Raw genomic sequence first — 18,497 nt, 5'->3', positions numbered from 1 at the left:
AGAAAATGTACAGGGAAATAGAGTGGGCCAGTAAATCAGAGAGTCTTATAATGGGGGATTTTAATTTCCCAGATATTGACTGGAATTTGTGGGTTGGTCACTCACACACTAGCAAGACTTTTGTGGATTTATTGGATGATTATTTTCTACATCAGTATGTTCGGGAGGCAAATAGAGGGAGTAATATACTTGATTTGATTATCAGTAGTGATTATTCATGCATTAAGAATGAACCACTAGGTGCAGTGATAATAGTGTGCAAATAAAGGAACCACTAGGTGGCAGTGATAGTGTGCTGAAGTGGGATTTACTCAAAGAGGTAACTACCATCAGGGGCAAAGGGAAGGGTTATTGCTTTCGTAAAGGCGGCTATGATGGTCTGAGACAGTATTTAAATTCTATACAGTGGGACCAACTGATGATGTTACCAACAGCAAATTCAAAATGGGAAGCATTCAAAGAACTTATCTTGGAAGCTACTAGGCTTTACATACCAACTAAGAAATACTGTTCAAGGTTTAGGCCTAAATGGATGTCAGATGAACTAATGAGACACATGGCAGAGAAGAAAAATGCATGGGATTTAACATGTGACACAGAAGCCTATGATAGATATAAGCTGGTCTGTAACCAAGGAGAAGGCAGATTATGAAGGAGAAGGCAGATTATGAAGAAATCTTTGGCAAAGGATGCAAAGAAAAACAAAACAGGGTTCTTTACTTATGTAAACTCGAGAAGGAAGGGGATGAATCAGATTGGTCCACTTGATATCGATGGTTCAACTGTTGATGATCCTGCTCAGGTAGCTAACAAAACTAAATGAATATTTTGCATCGACATTCACACATGAGGAGTTATTCAGTGAGGGGAATGCCAGAGGTGTATTCAACTCTGGCAGTAAGCTAGATAATATTGTAATAACTGAGAGTAAAGTGGAGGAGAAATTGTTGAAGATAAACACAAGAAAGGCACCTGGGGTGGATGGGATCTATCCAGTTATATTAAAGGAGGCAGCAAAGGAGGTAAGCAAACCTTTAGCCATAATTATGAGAGTTTCCTTGGACTTGGGGGAGGTACCCATAGACTGGAGATGTGCAAATGTGACCCCAAATTCACAAAGGAGGATCAAAGGCTGACACAAGTAATTATAGGCCTGTGAGTTTAACTTCTGTTCCAGGAAAATTAATGGAGGCACTGGTTAAAGAAGCACTGCAGGATCATCTAGACAAGACTTCAGTTATAGCTCGGACACAGCATGGTTTTCTCAAGGGGAAGTCTTGCCTGACCAATTTGATTGGATATTATGATGCAGTCACAAAAGAGCTGGATGCAAAGAATAACTTTGATATTATATACTTGGATCTTAGAAAGGCTTTTGATACTGTTGCACATGGAAGACTGCTGCACAAATTGGAGCAGTATGGCATTGGAGGCAAATTGCTGCAATGGATAAAAGGGTGGTTGAGGGGGAGAAGACAGAGAGCGGTAATCAATGGCACTGCTCATTGTGGACTAATGTTATTAGTGGAGTCCCTCAGGGTTCAGTGTTGGGTACATTATTGTTTTCTGTATTTATAAATAATATTGATGATGGTATATCAAGCTTAATGTCCAAGTTTGCATTTGATACAAAGGTTGGCAGGGTTGTTAAGGACACTACTGACACTATGCTGCTGCAACAGGATCTGGAAAGGTTGAGCAGATGGGCTGAGAGGTGGCAAATTAAGTTTAACATTGACAAATGTAAAGTACTACATATGGGAAACAGCAACCCCAGAGCAACGTATCAACTCTGTGGTACTACACTGACAGTGGTAGAGAATGAAAGGAACCTGGGGGTGGTTGTGCAGGCAGATATGAAGTTCTCTGAGCAGTGCAGACGGGCTGCAAGAGTAGCTCATGGTGTCTTGTCAATGATATACAGGAATTTTTCTAGCAGGGATAAGGAAGTGATTATTCCCTTGTATAAGGCAATGGTCAGGCCGCACCTTGAGTACTGTATACAGGTCTGGAGGCCTCATTTCAAGAAGGATGTAGAGCTGCTGGAACGAGTACAGAGAAGGGCAAATCAAGATTAGTGAATGGAACAAAGGGTTGCTGTTACGAAGAAAGGCTTAAGTTTTGCAAATTACAGTGTCTGGAGACTAGGCACCAGCGAGGTGATCTGATAGAGGTGTATAAAGCCTTGAATGGCTTGAGCATGCTCCATGCTGATGGGATTCTTCCTCTTGCTCAGAATAATCACCTGAGAGGGCATAAATTCAAATTGAGGAAAGACAGATGTAGTATAGATTTGTGGAAATTTGCCTTTAGCCAGCGGGTAGTTGGTTGGTGGAACAGACTACCATCCCTTGTTGTAGAAGTTGATAGCCTAAATAAATTTAAGGCTCAGATGGACAGGTATTTCGAATGAATGGAGGGGTGAAGTGGAAGTTTTTTTTTTGGCTGAGGCTGCATAAGCTTGCTTTCTTGCATCATATGCCTCTACTAATGCTAATGCTAATTTCTGTTGCAAATAAAGGAAAACTTGATTTGAAAGAACATCTCAACACTGAAAAACATAAGCGTAACACCAGATGTGCATCGGCTTCATCAAATGTTTTGGAAAAATTTATTGTACCTAACAAGGATGTTAAACTCATCAGAGCTTCTGAAGGCTTGGCAGCATATCATACAGTAATGCATCACCAATCATACCGCTCACTGGATTGTTGGATTCCGCTAATGAAAAGAATGTTTCCTGATTCACATATTTGTCAAAAAATGTTGTGTGGCAGGACTAAGGCTGAGGCAATCATAAATAATATTTTTGGACCACATACAATTGATCTTGTAATGAATGATTTAAAGAACATACCATATATAAGCATTTCAACAGATGCTAGCAATCATGGTTCACTGAACATATTCCCAATTTTAATTCAGTACTTTGACTATCAAAACGGTGGAACTAAATGTAAATTATTAGATATAATTAATCAACCCAATGAGCAATCACACGCAATTGCAAATATGATATGTGATATTTTAACCAAAAAGAACATTATAACTAAATGTATCTCTTTTTCTGGTGATAACTGTAATAATAACTTCGGTGGTGTCAAAAGAGTTGGAAAAAATAATGTGTATTTTAAACTAAAAGAAAAGCTTAATGATAAATTAATTGGAATTGGTTGTCCAGCACATGTTTTAAATAATACTGTGCATTATAGTTTTGATGGGCTACCAGTCAATATAGAAATGCTGGTTAGGGTAATCTACAATCATTTCTCTATTTATACTGTGAGAGTTGAATCACTAAAGGACTTTTGCAATTTTGTAGAGACAGAGTATAAGCAACCTTTATACTATACCAAAACGCGATGGTTATCTCTCTTTTCAGCCATAAATCACATTTTAGAACTTTATGAAGGGTTTAAATCCTATTTTCTGTCGCTGGAAGATTCACCAGCAATATCGCAAGCATTTTTTGAAGATGATATGAACAAGGCATACCTTTCATTCGCTCATTCATTCATTCATTTCAGTCTTTCAAGAAAATATAAAACATATTGAAAGAGACTGTATTTCAATAATTGAAGTGCAGAAAATCCTTAAGACTGTTTTTCATTTGCTCAAGGAGAGGAAAACCAATAAATTTCTTCCGTTAAAAGTGTGCTCAATACTAAAAATTGCAACAGAAAAGGCAAAGGAAAATGAAGTCACACAGTTTAGAGTTCAAATCGAGAATTTGTATGGCTGTACTTTAAAATATATTGAATCATGGTTAAAACCATTAGATGAGTTTCGAATCTTAGAATGGATCGATTTGGCAGAAATTCCTTCTTGGGACAATGTTCATTCCTGCTTAGAATATCTTTGTGAGAAGAGAGTCACAGTCGATGATGTAAAACTTTGATTAATGGCATAATTTAAAGTTATTCTTGGAAACGCAACAAGAAAATGACAAATGGAATACATTAACTGCAAATGAGAAATGGGTGATGTTTTTTAAACAATGTAAAACTTCTGAATTAACTTCAGCATTACTAAAAATTGTACAATTCATCTTTTGTGTATTTGGCCATAATGCAAATGTTGAACGTGTATTTTCATTGATAAATAGTCAGTGGACAAAGGAAAGAAACCAATTAAAAATTGAAGCTGTTAAAGGAATATTATTTACTATATATAATATGCAAATGGCATGTGAAGAATTTTACAACCACATAATTAATAAACCAAAAATTTTAGCAGAAATTTTATCTTCAAGCAAATATTAATTTCAATGAATTATTAAATGTTTTTTTAAAAGAATACCTATTTAATTTTTACGTCAACAAGATGTATTTTATTTTGCCACTATTTTCTGTTTTTTATCTTTTTCGATAAAAAAAAAAGTATAGTCCTATTTTTGTATTCTTCCTAAAAATTAATTTCTTCCTCTGCTATCCTAGTTTTCATAAAAAATATATAGTCACCCTTCAAGGCTGTTCAGTTAATTTCATATTATAAAATTCATGGAAAAAATAAATTGGTGAACTACTGCATAAGGAATGTGTTTTTTTGTCAAACTTTAGAATTAAGTTCTGAATTATTAAAAATTATAGTATTTATTCCTTCTATATTCGGTCTTCATTGATGAACATTCAATGACCAAAAGGGAAGAAACCTGTTACAGTTTGAAGTAAATAAAGGCTTATTGTTTACTACACATAATATGGAAAAGAAATGCCACAAATTTTAAGATCAAATAACTAAACAGCCGAAAATCTTAGAAAATATTAATTTTTTTAAAAGTATTAAGTGTATTTTTAAAAGAATGTCTTGTTTTATTTTATCAGAAGAAATTTCTATTTTATCAATAAATCATATAATGCTCATAATTTTTTTTTAATAAAAAAGTTTAAAACATCCTAGTTTTGTCCTCTTTTTAAAAATGGGAATGTCCTAGTTTCTCTAAAAAAAATATGGTCACCCTAACCAGGACTCTACTTTGTTTATAGCATATTGAAGCTGTCTCTCAATTGTCCACATATTCTGTGGGTGGCATGAAATTGTGAGGTCGTTGGCATATAGATATGTATCTACTGTTTCTGGAATAACTTCTGTGATAGGATTGATTTTGATAGCAAAAAGGGTTGCATTGAGGAATGAGCCTTGGGGTACCCCCTGTTCTTGATTGTATGAGACAGAATATAATCATAGTGGATTTGGAAAGTTCTTTTAGACATGAAGTTCAATATTGAAATGATATGTTATGATTTTCCTCGATATTGAAAAGCCCTTTTGATATTGAGGCATATCATAACAAGGTGTTCATTTTGGAGAAGGCATTGAGTATGTTTGCTTCAGCTTTTGTCATTATATTTATTGTTGATCTGTTTTTCTGAAAACTGAATTGACCAGGACTAAGGAGATTGTGTGAGTCAAGTAACCATGTTAACCAATCATTCACAATTTTTTCTAAGGGTTTCCAAGACAGCTAGTAAGGGCAATAGGATGATAATTATATGGATTTGAGTGGTCCGTCCTTGGTTTTCGAATGGCCAGCACAAATGAATGCTACCAAGAGTCTAGATATGTGTCCTAAAGGTATACCCATACCCTATTATAAAGTAGTAAAAGCATGCATAAGGAATTTTCGGTGAGATGTTTTATCATATGATAGTGGATTCCATCCAGACCTGCTGCACTTTGTTTTGATTTGGCTAAGGATTTATGTAACTCATTTATGATAAACGGTTGGTTGTACGAAATATCCTGAGTTGCATGGAAGTTCATTTTGTATTTTTCGATTTGAGCTTTATACGTTTGAAAGATTGGTCTGTATGATGATGTTGCCGGCAATTCCTCAAAGCTTTCTCCTAGTAGGTTTGCAACCTTTTCTGGTTCAGTCATGTCACGACTTTTCTAGCTTATGATCAGTTTCGGGACTGTTGAATATTTGCCTGAGAGTTGTCTAATTTTATTCCAGATAATCCTAGCATCCGTATTTCTATTAATTTTGCTAGCGAAAGATATCCAGGACTCTTTCTGACGAATATAACGTGCTTTTGCTCTGACTTTCTTATATTTTACGAGATTAATGGTGGTGGGGAACTTTCTGAATTGATTCCAAGCCTTATTTTTGTCTTTCTTTGCTTCCAAGCATTCTTCATTCCACCACTGTTTGTAATGTTTATGGTACTGATTAGTTGTCTTTGGTATTGCAATATTTGCTGCACAGATCATTTGATTTGTGACATATGTAACAGCACTATTTATATCAGAGTGTCATATGGTTTTCTCATCTAGAGAAGCAGCATATTGGTATTTTTCCCAGTTTGCTTTGCAAAATTTCCATTTTTTACCTCTTATAGCTTGCGGAACGTAATTTGTTAATAGGTGACAAATGGCTAGGTAATGATCACTGAAAACTGACCAGTCAAGAACAGGAAAGAGCCGAGGAATAGATGTTGAGATCAATGGCAGTGGTAGTCCCTGTTGGCAAATGAACATGGGTGCGAGTACCTGTGTTTAAGAGTGTTAAGTTCCTGCTATCTAGAAATTTTTCGATTATGTGTCCTCTTTTGTCTGTTTGAAGTGAACCCCAAATGATGATGCCCATTAAGGTCTCCCATCAAACAGAATGGAGATGGTAATTGGTCAATTAAGTCCTCGAGGTCTTGCAGCGTATATGTATGGTTAGGTGGAAGGTAGACTGAAACAATGGTCAAGGTAATTTCAGTCACAATGTGTACCGCAACTGCTTCAATGCTTCAAGGGATGTCTGCAGCTGGATATGCCTGGATGGAATACTAGAGTCGACCAAAATGGCGACTCCTCCATGAGCAGTTGTGTTTTTATGATCTTGCCTATCTATATGTTGTAGTGCTTGATTGAAATACTTATGAGTGGAGTTAGGTTTGTTTCTTGTAAACAGATACTTGCAGGAGCTTAGATGGAAATCAGATCTTTGATATCGTTAAGATTGCTTTGAATGCCACGACAATTCCACTGAAGAAGTGTACTCATTATTTGGACTTTATAAATGGGTCAGATGGCTGACGATGGGCTGCCTGTTTGAGCCGATCTGTTTTGAATTTTTATTTTCTAGGGAAACTTGGTCGACCACCACTGTCCATGTCATCAGTTGCATAAAGTTACAGGACTGGTTCATCTTGTTCCTTTTCATCGATTTCCATAGTGTCAATATTTTTCTGTTTTCTGTCTACAGGTTTGGTAGGATTTGCACTGCTTTTTGGTGTTGGGTCTTCAGCATCTGGTGGGATTATAATGGGCATATTTATTGCTTGGTCACTTTTTGGTTTCGTTTGTTAAGAGCAGAGTACATGCCCAATGTGCTATTGAGATGTTAGGAGGGTTGGTTGGTTGTTCTTGGGTTTTATTGGCGCATTAGCAACTAAGGCTATAATGTGCCATGTTAGGAGGGACTGAGATGTCAGTTTGTGATGCAGTTACTTTTGTTTTCTATACTGCTGTTGCAGCTGCTGCATATGTTCTTACTGCTGGAAATAATGGTATCTTCTTTTTTGCTTCTTGGTATGTGACTTCTTGCTTCTGTGGCCATATTGCACCTCCCAAGGTTTTTGCATTTTCTACGCTGATCCAAGCCCGAGGCGGGATTCGAACCCACAACCTTTGGGTTGCCAGGCAGGCACTTTACCCATCCGGCTAGCCCGGTCGCCTATCTCTACTTACATAACCCCGGGGGCTCACATCTGGTGAGTATGGGCTTGGCACACCCAGGGTCCTGAGCTGGATATCATCATTCTTCTCTTTCTTGGTGATTCCCTTCTACTTTTCTCTCTGTCTCTCTGTCTCTCTCTCTCTCTCTCTCTCTCTCTCTCAGGGTAATAGGGTAATTTGGGATTTTGTTTTTTTGGCTGGTGCAGCATAAGCCCCAGGCTTCCTTGCACCATATAGCTAATAATAATAATAATAATAAAAAACCATGATTAGTACTTATCTGTACCTTTTATGGTTTCCCATTTTCTATTCTGTTTGTAGTTAGTATACAAAAGCATTGTGTAATCACTGTTAAAGTTGCAATTTTTTTAAAATTTATGATGTTAAGCATTTCAAGTGTTAACATGATAAAGTAGCAGAACTTCGTTACTTACCTTCAGTCTTATCCATAAGTTATTTGCAATCACTTAGGTGCCCTCAAAGTAAAAATCAAACTAGTTTAAGTTAGGAGAGTATGTAGGTTTTCAATGAGAAATTCATTGCTGAGAGAAACACTTATCCAAGCTTTTATGCATTCATAATGCAGAAGTGCTCCATTATGCTGGAACCAAATCTATAATTGAACAATAAATAGTTCATCTTCCAGCAGTAGGAGTGAATGAAAGACCACTCACAAGAACTACATACATGAAAGCAGTCAGTCAACCCTGCACAAGTAGTAGGGGCTAACGATGGGCACCTACCACGTTATCTCAGATTTCAATGGTAGGCTGTTGCTAGAATGCAACTGGACAAGTGGAATAAAAATTTTTCTAATTCATGTATGTTAGTAGTGTTATTTATTCCATTCTTTGTAAAAGAATGGAATAAGTTACATAAGTTATTCTGCATCTATTACATGACTTGGAAAGTTTGTATAAGTGTATTTAAGTCAGGTGATGATTTTTATAGGCCAAATTGCATGTTTTGTAAGCTAAAAAGTATGAAAGAGCAAGCATAAAAAAATGTAGAGCGAGAGCATTGCCAAATTTTAAACATGTTGGATATTTAAAATACTTGAAAGGATATCCCACTGCACTGTCTGAATATAAGATGTAATTAAGAAGTTATATAAATTAACTAATCACATTAAAGAAAAAAAAATGTAAACCTTTGACAAGTGGCATACGTTAACTTTACAATGAAAGTTTGAGACACCCTGAAGTATCTTTAATTCAAATTTTAGTGTATGGTGATTTTATCAAGCGAAAATTTTGCATATGGTTATTACCATATGAAAAATGTTCACTTGATACACTGTGTTCCACTGAGGATGACAGTCTGCTGATGCCACACTGTGGAGCCTCTTTCTCAAAGCCATCAATGGGCAGTACTACATTTGCCATTACAGAAACTACACAATATGTATGTCAGCATAATCTGCTCCAATCACTTAAAAAAAATTTTACTCTTTTGAATGCAATCAACATACCAATACTTCCTCAAGGAAATGGTTGATTGGGTTCAAAGTGATCAGGAAAAGGGTTTTGTGATGAAAATATTATGATTACAAATGCCTGTGGGTACCCGTAATCAATATTATTTCTAAAGTTTGGCAAAAAGTATTGTCCAATTTTTAGAAATTAGAATCTGGAAAACTTTTAATACAAATACATTTTCCTGTTGGAATGTGCCATAAGGCATCCCAAAAAAAATTTTTTTTTTTTTTTTTTTAAATTAACAACAAATAATTAAAGCATGTTAAAAGAAGCAGTGGAAATGACAAGTCATTATGAAATGCAATAAATTACTTTTTTAGAATTATTTTCTTTAGTTACATACCCTATAAACACTTGTTTTGTTTCATTGCACAGTACTGATTATTGAAAATTGTTATGGGACCTTAATTAAGAAAATCCTGACAATATATGTAGTAAATAAAAAGAACAAAATTATTAATTATTGCTATTTACAAAAACAAACACTGAAACTGAAAGACATTTTAAATAACACTTTGTGTTTGAAAGTGGTATCTACCTGTTGATAGATAATATCTGTTGCATTTGGAGAAAACAATACTTACAGAAAAGTATTCACTCTGCATGTTCCCAACATTTTAAGGGAGAATTATCGTAGAACATTTTAGTAAAACTAGACAATTACACAAGGGCAAAAATAAATCACAGAGTACATGGGGGCCTCCGTAGCCAGGTGGGCAGGAGCAGTGCATACCACACGCTTCTTGATCAGACCGCGGTTCGAGCCCGTGACCACCAAATACAGAGGAAGCGGAAAGGTCAGGAAATGACCACCGCATATCCCCGGAGCAATATGGTCTTAGTTGCTAATGCTCCTAAAAACCAAATAACAGCAACAACAAAGTACATGGATACATTACTACTCTCTAGTAGACAAAATTAAAATATGAAAACAAAACCAAAGAATCTACCAAGCAAAGATTTGTCATCCCAAATGTTCTTAAAATCAGACCAATAGAAATCTGAAAATTAATATTTCCCATACATATCACATAGCCTATTCATATAGAATATATTGTAGCTGAATATTGGATATTATGTTTGTTGCAGTGCACTGATTGGAGGAATGAAATGGGCAAATTGTCAGATGTGTGGAAATGAAATGCTCTGTTTGTGTATAAAAGTTGCTTTTTGCTCTTTTTTTTTCAAATGTTTACTAAATATATAAATCATAAATTATTACAATTTGCTTGTTATAATAATCACACCAGAAATGTGAAATATATGTTATATTTCAATTGTTATTAAAATCCAGGAAGAAATACGTAAAGTGCATTGATGATTGACTGTGATTGTTTAATTAAGTGCAAAATTGTAAAATGCATTGATGATTGACGATTGTTTAATTTATTGTTGTTTGAGAATTTTTTTAGGCGCATCGGCGTCTATGGCCGACAGTCTATAGTGCGACAGTCTATAGTGCGGCGTCTATAGTGCGACAGTTTAATTTATTAAACCAGAGCCTGAATATACATTGCATTTTTGCATGTGATTAATATGTGTTGGGAGTGAAGTTAAAGCAATTACTTTTACACATTAGTTAATGAATTAGTACCGAACTGGTAACAAGATAATGAGTTATTTGCTTTTTACTTCTATTAATTACAGAAAAAGAAAAAATTCAATTATTAGGAATAAAAAGAAATAAAAATCTAACATGCCTGAAATAATGCACTGTGTACATTAACTAACTATCTACTTTAATGAAAACTTCATATAAAAAATAATTGCTAGACTATAACTTATTCAGGAGATCAGAAAAGGGAACCAATGGGTGGAGTCAACTTAAAATAAGTTTTTGTGAAAATTTACTCAAAATAACTGCTGAATTACTGTATACCATTAGAGTTCCCCCAATTGTTCAATGTATCCTGGAAAACAAAAGTATGGATCCAAACCATAATGATCTTTTCTGGATGAAACAGAAAGCCAATCAATCAAAAGATATCCTAGATCATTATACAGAGTAATAGTTTCAACTTTTCAAATAGGTTCTGGTCTTACAAACTGTAACTCCCTTAACATCATCATCACACCTAGTGGACATTGCATGTTACAAGAAGATAAGGTAATGAACCAGAATGCCAAATTCAGACAGTGCAGGATTATGGTGGAAAATTCTGAGAAATCTTTCATCATAGGTATTTGCATCTTCTGATATATAAGTGCAACAATGCCATCTTTCAATAGGATAGAGCACCATGCCATGATGCCAGATGTGTGCAGATATGGTTTGCAGATCATTCAGAAGACTGTCCTCAAAACCTGTTTCACCAATTCCACAAATCCTAATCCCATTCATGCATCAGCAGAATGAAGTTGACCAGACTGTGGGAATTAACACTGATCAATGTACTGGGCCACATTGATCATGTTCTTCACGTAGCATGGCAAGTCGTATCCTCACATTTCTTTCCTAATCTCATAATATTCATGCCATCCAGAATCAACTCATTATTAGGTGGTTGGTCAGGAGCACATTGCAGGAAGAGTTCAAATTCCAGAGAAAGAAATAAGTGATCTGGCTAGTGACATATACCTAATTAAATTAGCTTATGCATAAAAGATGACAGTTCCTGAACGACTGAAGATTTTTTTTGGAGTAAATTCACATATTAAATTAACACATAACAAATAATCAAATTTTTCAACTATACTAACCAAGGTCTAAACCATCTTTACTGGGTCTCTGCGAGAATGGTGTATTTCTATATATACCATCTAGGGCTTTTTCCTTGAGTTGAGCTATAGTATCACAATCTAGGACTTTTATTGGAGTTTCCACTGTTTCTCCTAGAGGTTCTAAGCCTTGAACATACATAGTTTGGGAGGACATGGATACATACACAGTCTAGAGAGAAAAGAGAGAATATTTAATATAATATAATAACCTGTGAACAAAATTAATTGAATTATGGAAAGCTGATAGCTATAACATATAATTTATAAATTGTTTATTATATTTCTACAACAAGCCTCCCCCCCAGCAGGTTAGTAAAAAAAAAAAAAAAAAACACCACCTCAAAAATGTACATTTGAATGTCTGTCTTTTGTTGTCAGCATGATTATCCGGAACCAAGAACCAATAGAGTTAGCAATACCTTTTCTCTAACGACTACATCTTGGAATCTCTTGTTATACCTCTGGTGAGAGTGCCAGTAATTCTCTTACCCGAAAGTCATTCACTACTAAGTAAAATGACTGTCACGCATTTTGCTTGGCATCATTCATTTTGTTTTCTATTTCTTGTGAAGTTAGCATCTGCTTAACATGTAACCCAATACATATGAACCTTTCACTTTTGCATTAAAAAATTTAGGGAATTGCACACTGAAGGCATCCCCCTTAAGGATTCAGTGCTTTAACATAGTTTAATAACCAGTTCCAGGTTAATTCGGAGTAGCAGAAACAAACTGTTTTAAAACCAAGGGATTGTATGCCATTGCAGAGGGAGCTAAATTAAATTTTCAAGGGAACTTATTGAAACCACATTGCCAATCCATTTATACTAGTCACATTCAGTCAACTCTACCACATGCTTCACATTCTGTAGTCTTCTTTAACATTAAAAGTATGTATAACAGGAATTAATCAGTGTATATTCCATTGTGAATCAACACAACTTTTAAATTTTTACTTGAACTGTGTGCATGAAACTATATCACTCATTTGAATTGATTGATATCAATTTCTTCATAAAGACCAATCAAATTAAAACAACAGCACAGGGTTCTCCAACAGTGTAAAACATACATAAGTGACATGCCCTTTTCAGTATATGTAAGTTTTGCAGCTGGGATCCAATAAATTTAATTCCACTCTTTTAAACAAGATGTCAGAAGCTCTGCATTGGATTCGGTTAGACCCATGTTCCTCACTAAATAATCCAATTCTTTTGATTAGGGAAATGGGGTGCTTTATTTGAACGGATTCTGAGGTTTAATCCCAATTATCCTGCTGGATTCGTCATCCAGTTCTGAAGACCCTTCTCTGGAAGGAAGATTAGCAATTGGCAGGTCTTCATTGTGTGGCACTGGAGAAACAGAGGATGTGTGCAGGAGGATGCACTATAACTTATCAATCCACAGACTTTTTAAACTTTGATATACCCACCATGCAAAAGTAGCAGTTATCGTGATAGTTTGTAGGCTATCCACATATTCGAGGTACAGCAAAAGACACACACTTAAGACAACTGAGAAACCATCCCCTGAAATGCTAAAGTTTTAAGGATATTTTAAATAATATGAGGGAAGCATAATACTCTAAGAAGAACTTGCAACAGTCTTCTTTCAAAGAAACAAAAACTGTTATTTATTTCATGCAAGGAAAAGCAGTGGCTATATATATCATAAGTAAAAAAAGTAAATATGAAAGTAAACTTTTTTTTATGTTCACCAAAAGAGGAAATCTTTTAAGAACTTTTTCTTAGTATTAAACTAATTTTTTTTTTTTTTTTTGTAGTTGTTGGCGCATAGGCTTCTGTGGCCATAATGCACCTCCCAAGGTTTTTGCAGTACTTTGATCCAAGCCCGAGGCGGGAATCGAACCCACGACCTTTGGGTTGCCAGGCAGGCACTTTACCCACCGGGCTAGCCCGGTCAGCGTATTAAACTAAACAAATCTTTAAATTTTTCAGGGATTACTATAACAAGTTCATAAATTAATACAAATATTAAAGCACAATACAGTACCTCATATTAAATTTCTTAATTAAAAGGAAACTGTTGCATTTCTTTGAGTTTAATTAGTACAAATGCAAGGTGAAACTATCATACTGCCACACATGCCTCCATGGTGGGGGAACCACAGAGGTGGGAGGGGTGACTGGTTTCGTGAGGTTGTTTAAAGGTTATGTGGGGTTGTTTGCAAAATTGGTAGTGCGGATGGCAGAATTTTGCCTCTATATAGATAATTTATTTTTCTCAAAATGAGAATGATCATAAATTGTAAGAAGGTAATGGGAAGAGCATATAAATTTAATGTTTGGTTTATTTATTTCCTTAAACCAAACAGTGTGAGGAGTTTGATATAAGGGAGAAATGGCGTATATTAAAACTTATGAGTACTTAACAATTTTTTACTGCAGTTTTAATTTTTTGAAGGGATGGATCATATGTAGTTATTGCTGATAATTGGGAAAATGCTTCTCTCAGAGAATTCGCAATTTTGTGGAAAGAAGACAATTCATTCCAGTTCATAATATGACAGCGGTAGGACTTTGGTGACTGTCCATGGTAGGACATCTATGAAAACAGATTCCTGCTCTTAATGCATTATTGCATGCATTAATAATTTTCTAGTTTAATATATGAATTAAAATTGTCTACTCTGATATAGTAGTAATGGAGGCATGTGATGCAAGAAAGCAAGAGTATGATCTTATATAGCATCAGCCAAAAAAAAAAAAAAAAAAAAAAACACCAATCTCACACATCCATTCTCTCTTAAAATTTTGTCCACTTCCTCCTTGAATTTAAGCTATCATCTCCCACAGTGACAAATGGAAGCTTGTTCCAGCAATTAATTACCTGCTGGCTAAAGGCAAATTTTCACACATCTATTCTGCAACTATCTTTCTTCAATTTGAATTTATGCTCGTCAGAATTGTAATCTGAACAAGCAGAAGAATCCCATCAGAATTCAGTGTGCTCAACCCATTCAAAGCCTTATACACCTCAAACAGATCCCCTTGCAAGTGCCTAGTCTCCAGTCACTGCAATTTGCAGAACTTAAGCCTTTCTTCGTAAGAGGACCCCTTCGTTCCCCTCACCAATCTTGTTGCCCTTCTCTGTACATGCTCAAGCAAATCTACATCCTTCTTAAAATGTGGCCTCCAGATCTGTATGCAGTACTCAAGGCATGGCCCAACCATTGCTTATAAAAAGGGATAATCACCTCCTTTTCCCTACTAGCAAAATTTCTGTATATCATTCACAATACCCTATGACCTGCTCTGTCAGCCTGTCTGCATTGCTCAGAAAACTTCATATCTGACTACATAATGACTCCCAGATTTACTTTTACATTTACTACCACCCTAAGTGTAGTGCCACACAGTTGATGCATTTCTCTGTGGGGTTACTTCTATCCATATGCAGTACTTTGCATTTGTCAATGTTAAACTTCAGTTGCCACTTCTCAGCCCATCTCCCCAAATTTTCTAGATCCTGTTGCAGTAGCACAGTGCCATTACTGTCATTAACAATCCTGCCAACATTTGTATTATCTGCAAACTTTGACACTAAGCCAGATATATCTTCATCAATATCATTGATAAATATACAAAACAGTGAACCCAACACTGAACCCTGTGTCCACTAATAACTTTAGTCCACGAAGAGCAGCACCCATTGATTACCACCCTCTGTCTTCTACCACTCAACCATCCTTTTAACCATTGTAGCAACTTACCCTTAATACCACTCTGCTCCAATTTGTACAGTAGTCTTCCATGTGCAACAGTGTCAAAAGCTTTACTGAAATCCAAGTATATGATATCAATAAATTTTTTACACCCAGTTCCTTTGTAACCACATGTTAGTATCCAATCAAATTTGTCAGACAAGACTTTCCCTTAAACTCTTGCTGTGTCTGAATTATTACTGTAGCCATGTCCAGATGATTCTGCAATGTATCTTTAACCAATGACTCCATTATTTTCCCTGGAACAGATATTAAACTAACTGGTCTGTAATTACTCGTGTCACCCATAGATCCCCCTTTGTAAATTGGAGATAAATTTCCACGTCTACAGTCAGTGGGGATTTCCCCTGAGTTCAAGGATGCTCTCATAATTATTGCTAAGGGTTTGCTTAGTTGCTTTGCTGCCTCCTTTAATATTACTGGATAGATCCCATCCACCCCAGGTGCCTTTTGTGTGTTTAATTTCAAAAATTTCTCCCCTACTTTACTCTCAGTTATTACAAAATCATTAAGCACCCTGTTACAGTTTGATAAACTTCTAGCATTTTCCTCCCTTAATAACTCCTCATGTGTGAATGTAGATGTAAAATATTCATTCAGATTATCAGCTATCTGAGCAAGATCATCAACAGCCAAACCACTCATCTCCTAACTTCTACTAGAGTTTATATAAGTAAAGAAGTCCTCGCTGTTTTTCTTAGCATCCTTTGCCAAAAACTTCTCATAATCTGCATTTGCTTGCCTAACCTCCTTTGTGACTTGATCACAGACTAGCTTATATCTACCATAGGCTTCTGTGTCACATGTTAATTTATATTCTTCTCTGCCATGTGTCTCATTAGTTCATCTGACATCAATTTAGGCCTAAACTTTGAACAATATTCTTAATCAGTATGAAAAGCCTAGTAGCTGCCACGATTAGTTCCTTGAATGCTTCACACTTTGACTGTGCTGTTGGTGACATCATCAGTTGGTCCCACTGTTATCACCTTTATAGCAGCAAAAACTCTCTCCTTTATCCTTCATGGTAATCATATCTTTAAGTAACTCCTGCATCAGTACACTGTGATCACCGCCACCTAGTGGTTCCTTTATCTGTAAATTCTTTTCACATGAATAATCACTGCTGATAACCAGATCAAAAGTACCATCTTCTCTGGTTGCAGCTCAAACATGCTGCTTCAGAAAACAACCATTCAATAAATCCACAAGAGTCTTGCTAGTGTGCGAGTGACCAATCCACAAGTTCCAGTTAATATCTGGGAAGTTAAAATTCCCCATTATAAGACTCTCTGATTTACTGGCCCATTCTATTTCTCTGTACAATTGTTCATTTTACTCATTAGAGTCATTAGGTCTATAACACACTCCTACTCACATTTTTGCTTTCCCAGTGCTTATGTCATGCCAAACTTACTCAACATTGCACTGGCCATCTACATCAACTGGATGTACTTCCTTAGATTTTATGTGTTTCTTAATTAACAGCATAACTCCTCCTCCCTTCCTATCCTGTCTATCCATTTTGTACACATTGTACTCCCCAAATTCCAGTTCTGTACTACTTATATCTGTTTGACACCATGTCTCTGGTATTCCAACAATATCCACTTTTGATGTCTTGAACAGCACTTCAAATTCATCAAATTTATTTACTATACTTCTAGCATTGGTGTACATGCAAGTATACATGCACCTATTCTAATTCTTAGTCACCCTAACACAGCCCATGTATTTATTTGTTTAAGATTACTCCCACCGGTCCTTGAACACCCAGCACCCTACCCTTCAGGCCACTGCTCATTTTAATAGAAGCAGTGCAAGAATCCCTTTCACCTCTGCCTGTGGCTACTATTAACTTTTTAGTCTGTGTATTCCCCCCCCCAAGCTAGCAGTTTTTCAACCCACCTAATGCTGCCTCAATAACATCAGTAAATATTTTTGCACCCTTTCTATTTAAGTGTGCCTCATCCCTGTAGAAGTGGTCTCTCCTGTCAACAAGCACAGATGAGGCTGAAAGAAATTCTACCACTTGAGCCTTGCACAATCTCTCCAGGGCCAAATTGATCGACAAGGCTCTCTCATATGCTCCCTCCTATCGTGTCTGGGCAGAATTGCCAACACTTTCACATTAAACCCTAATTCGCAACTTTTTTTCAGCACTGACCTGTACTTGTTAAGTAAATGTGCAGATCTCCTACTCTTAATGTCATTAGTGCCAATGCATACAACAATATCAACCATTTTGCCCTTAAAAGATGATATCTGTTCTACAACAGCAACTTTTGCTGCTGGCAGGTATACCTCGGTCCTATTCCACCTCTCCTTTTTACATAATACATTACCTGTCTCCCTGATAATAGAGTAACTATCAATAACTCCTGTGGGACTAGCACATTCTGCCTTGGAGATTGCTCTGAGATTGATGGGTCACCCAAGGGCATCTACCAGACTCTTCAAACTCTCATAAGTGCCCATCAGAACACAGAGTTGGGCCTAATTTCTTTACATTCTCTGCACGTAGAACACACACACAGACATCCTCCTTGGCTAGATTATGTCCTGTTCCAGAGAGTTCTGCAAACATTCACAAGATGCACAGTTTTTTAGGCTGCGATGCATTGGAGAACAACCCCCCCCTCGGTTCTCCCCCAAGTCATAGTGCTACTGCTACTTGACAGTGAAATTAACAATGAAAATTAATAAGATTAATAAATTTAATTAATTATCAATACTACACTATCAAATAGATTCCTAAATGCAGTGATACGTATTATGCTATCTAATTTTACATTAGAGCTACCTATATACCACAGTTCAAAATCTGAATTACCTACCACTCACTCTATATGAAAACAATGGCAAGATTCAAACGAAACAACG

The 18,497-nt window shown here is 36.1% G+C and overlaps 1 protein-coding gene across 4 annotated transcripts in view; it reads right to left on the bottom strand.

Moving 5' to 3' along the window:
* LOC150080768 (plexin-A2-like) overlaps nucleotides 1-18,497 on the bottom strand; it is a 1,384,718-nt gene that overhangs the window by 147,849 nt on the left and 1,218,372 nt on the right. For all 4 annotated transcript variants that reach the window (XM_090381170.1, XM_090381171.1, XM_090381172.1 and 1 more), the window contains one exon: nucleotides 11,850-12,039. In XM_090381170.1, coding sequence (XP_090237296.1) covers nucleotides 11,850-12,039 — 190 coding nt within the window. The remainder of the gene's footprint in view (nucleotides 1-11,849; nucleotides 12,040-18,497) is intronic.

Source organism: Mastigoproctus giganteus, chromosome 9, assembly GCF_048544385.1.
Source record: "Mastigoproctus giganteus isolate SK-2022 chromosome 9, ASM4854438v1, whole genome shotgun sequence".
NCBI lineage: Eukaryota > Metazoa > Arthropoda > Arachnida > Uropygi > Thelyphonidae > Mastigoproctus > Mastigoproctus giganteus.
This window is presented reverse-complemented; position numbering and strand designations above follow the sequence as displayed.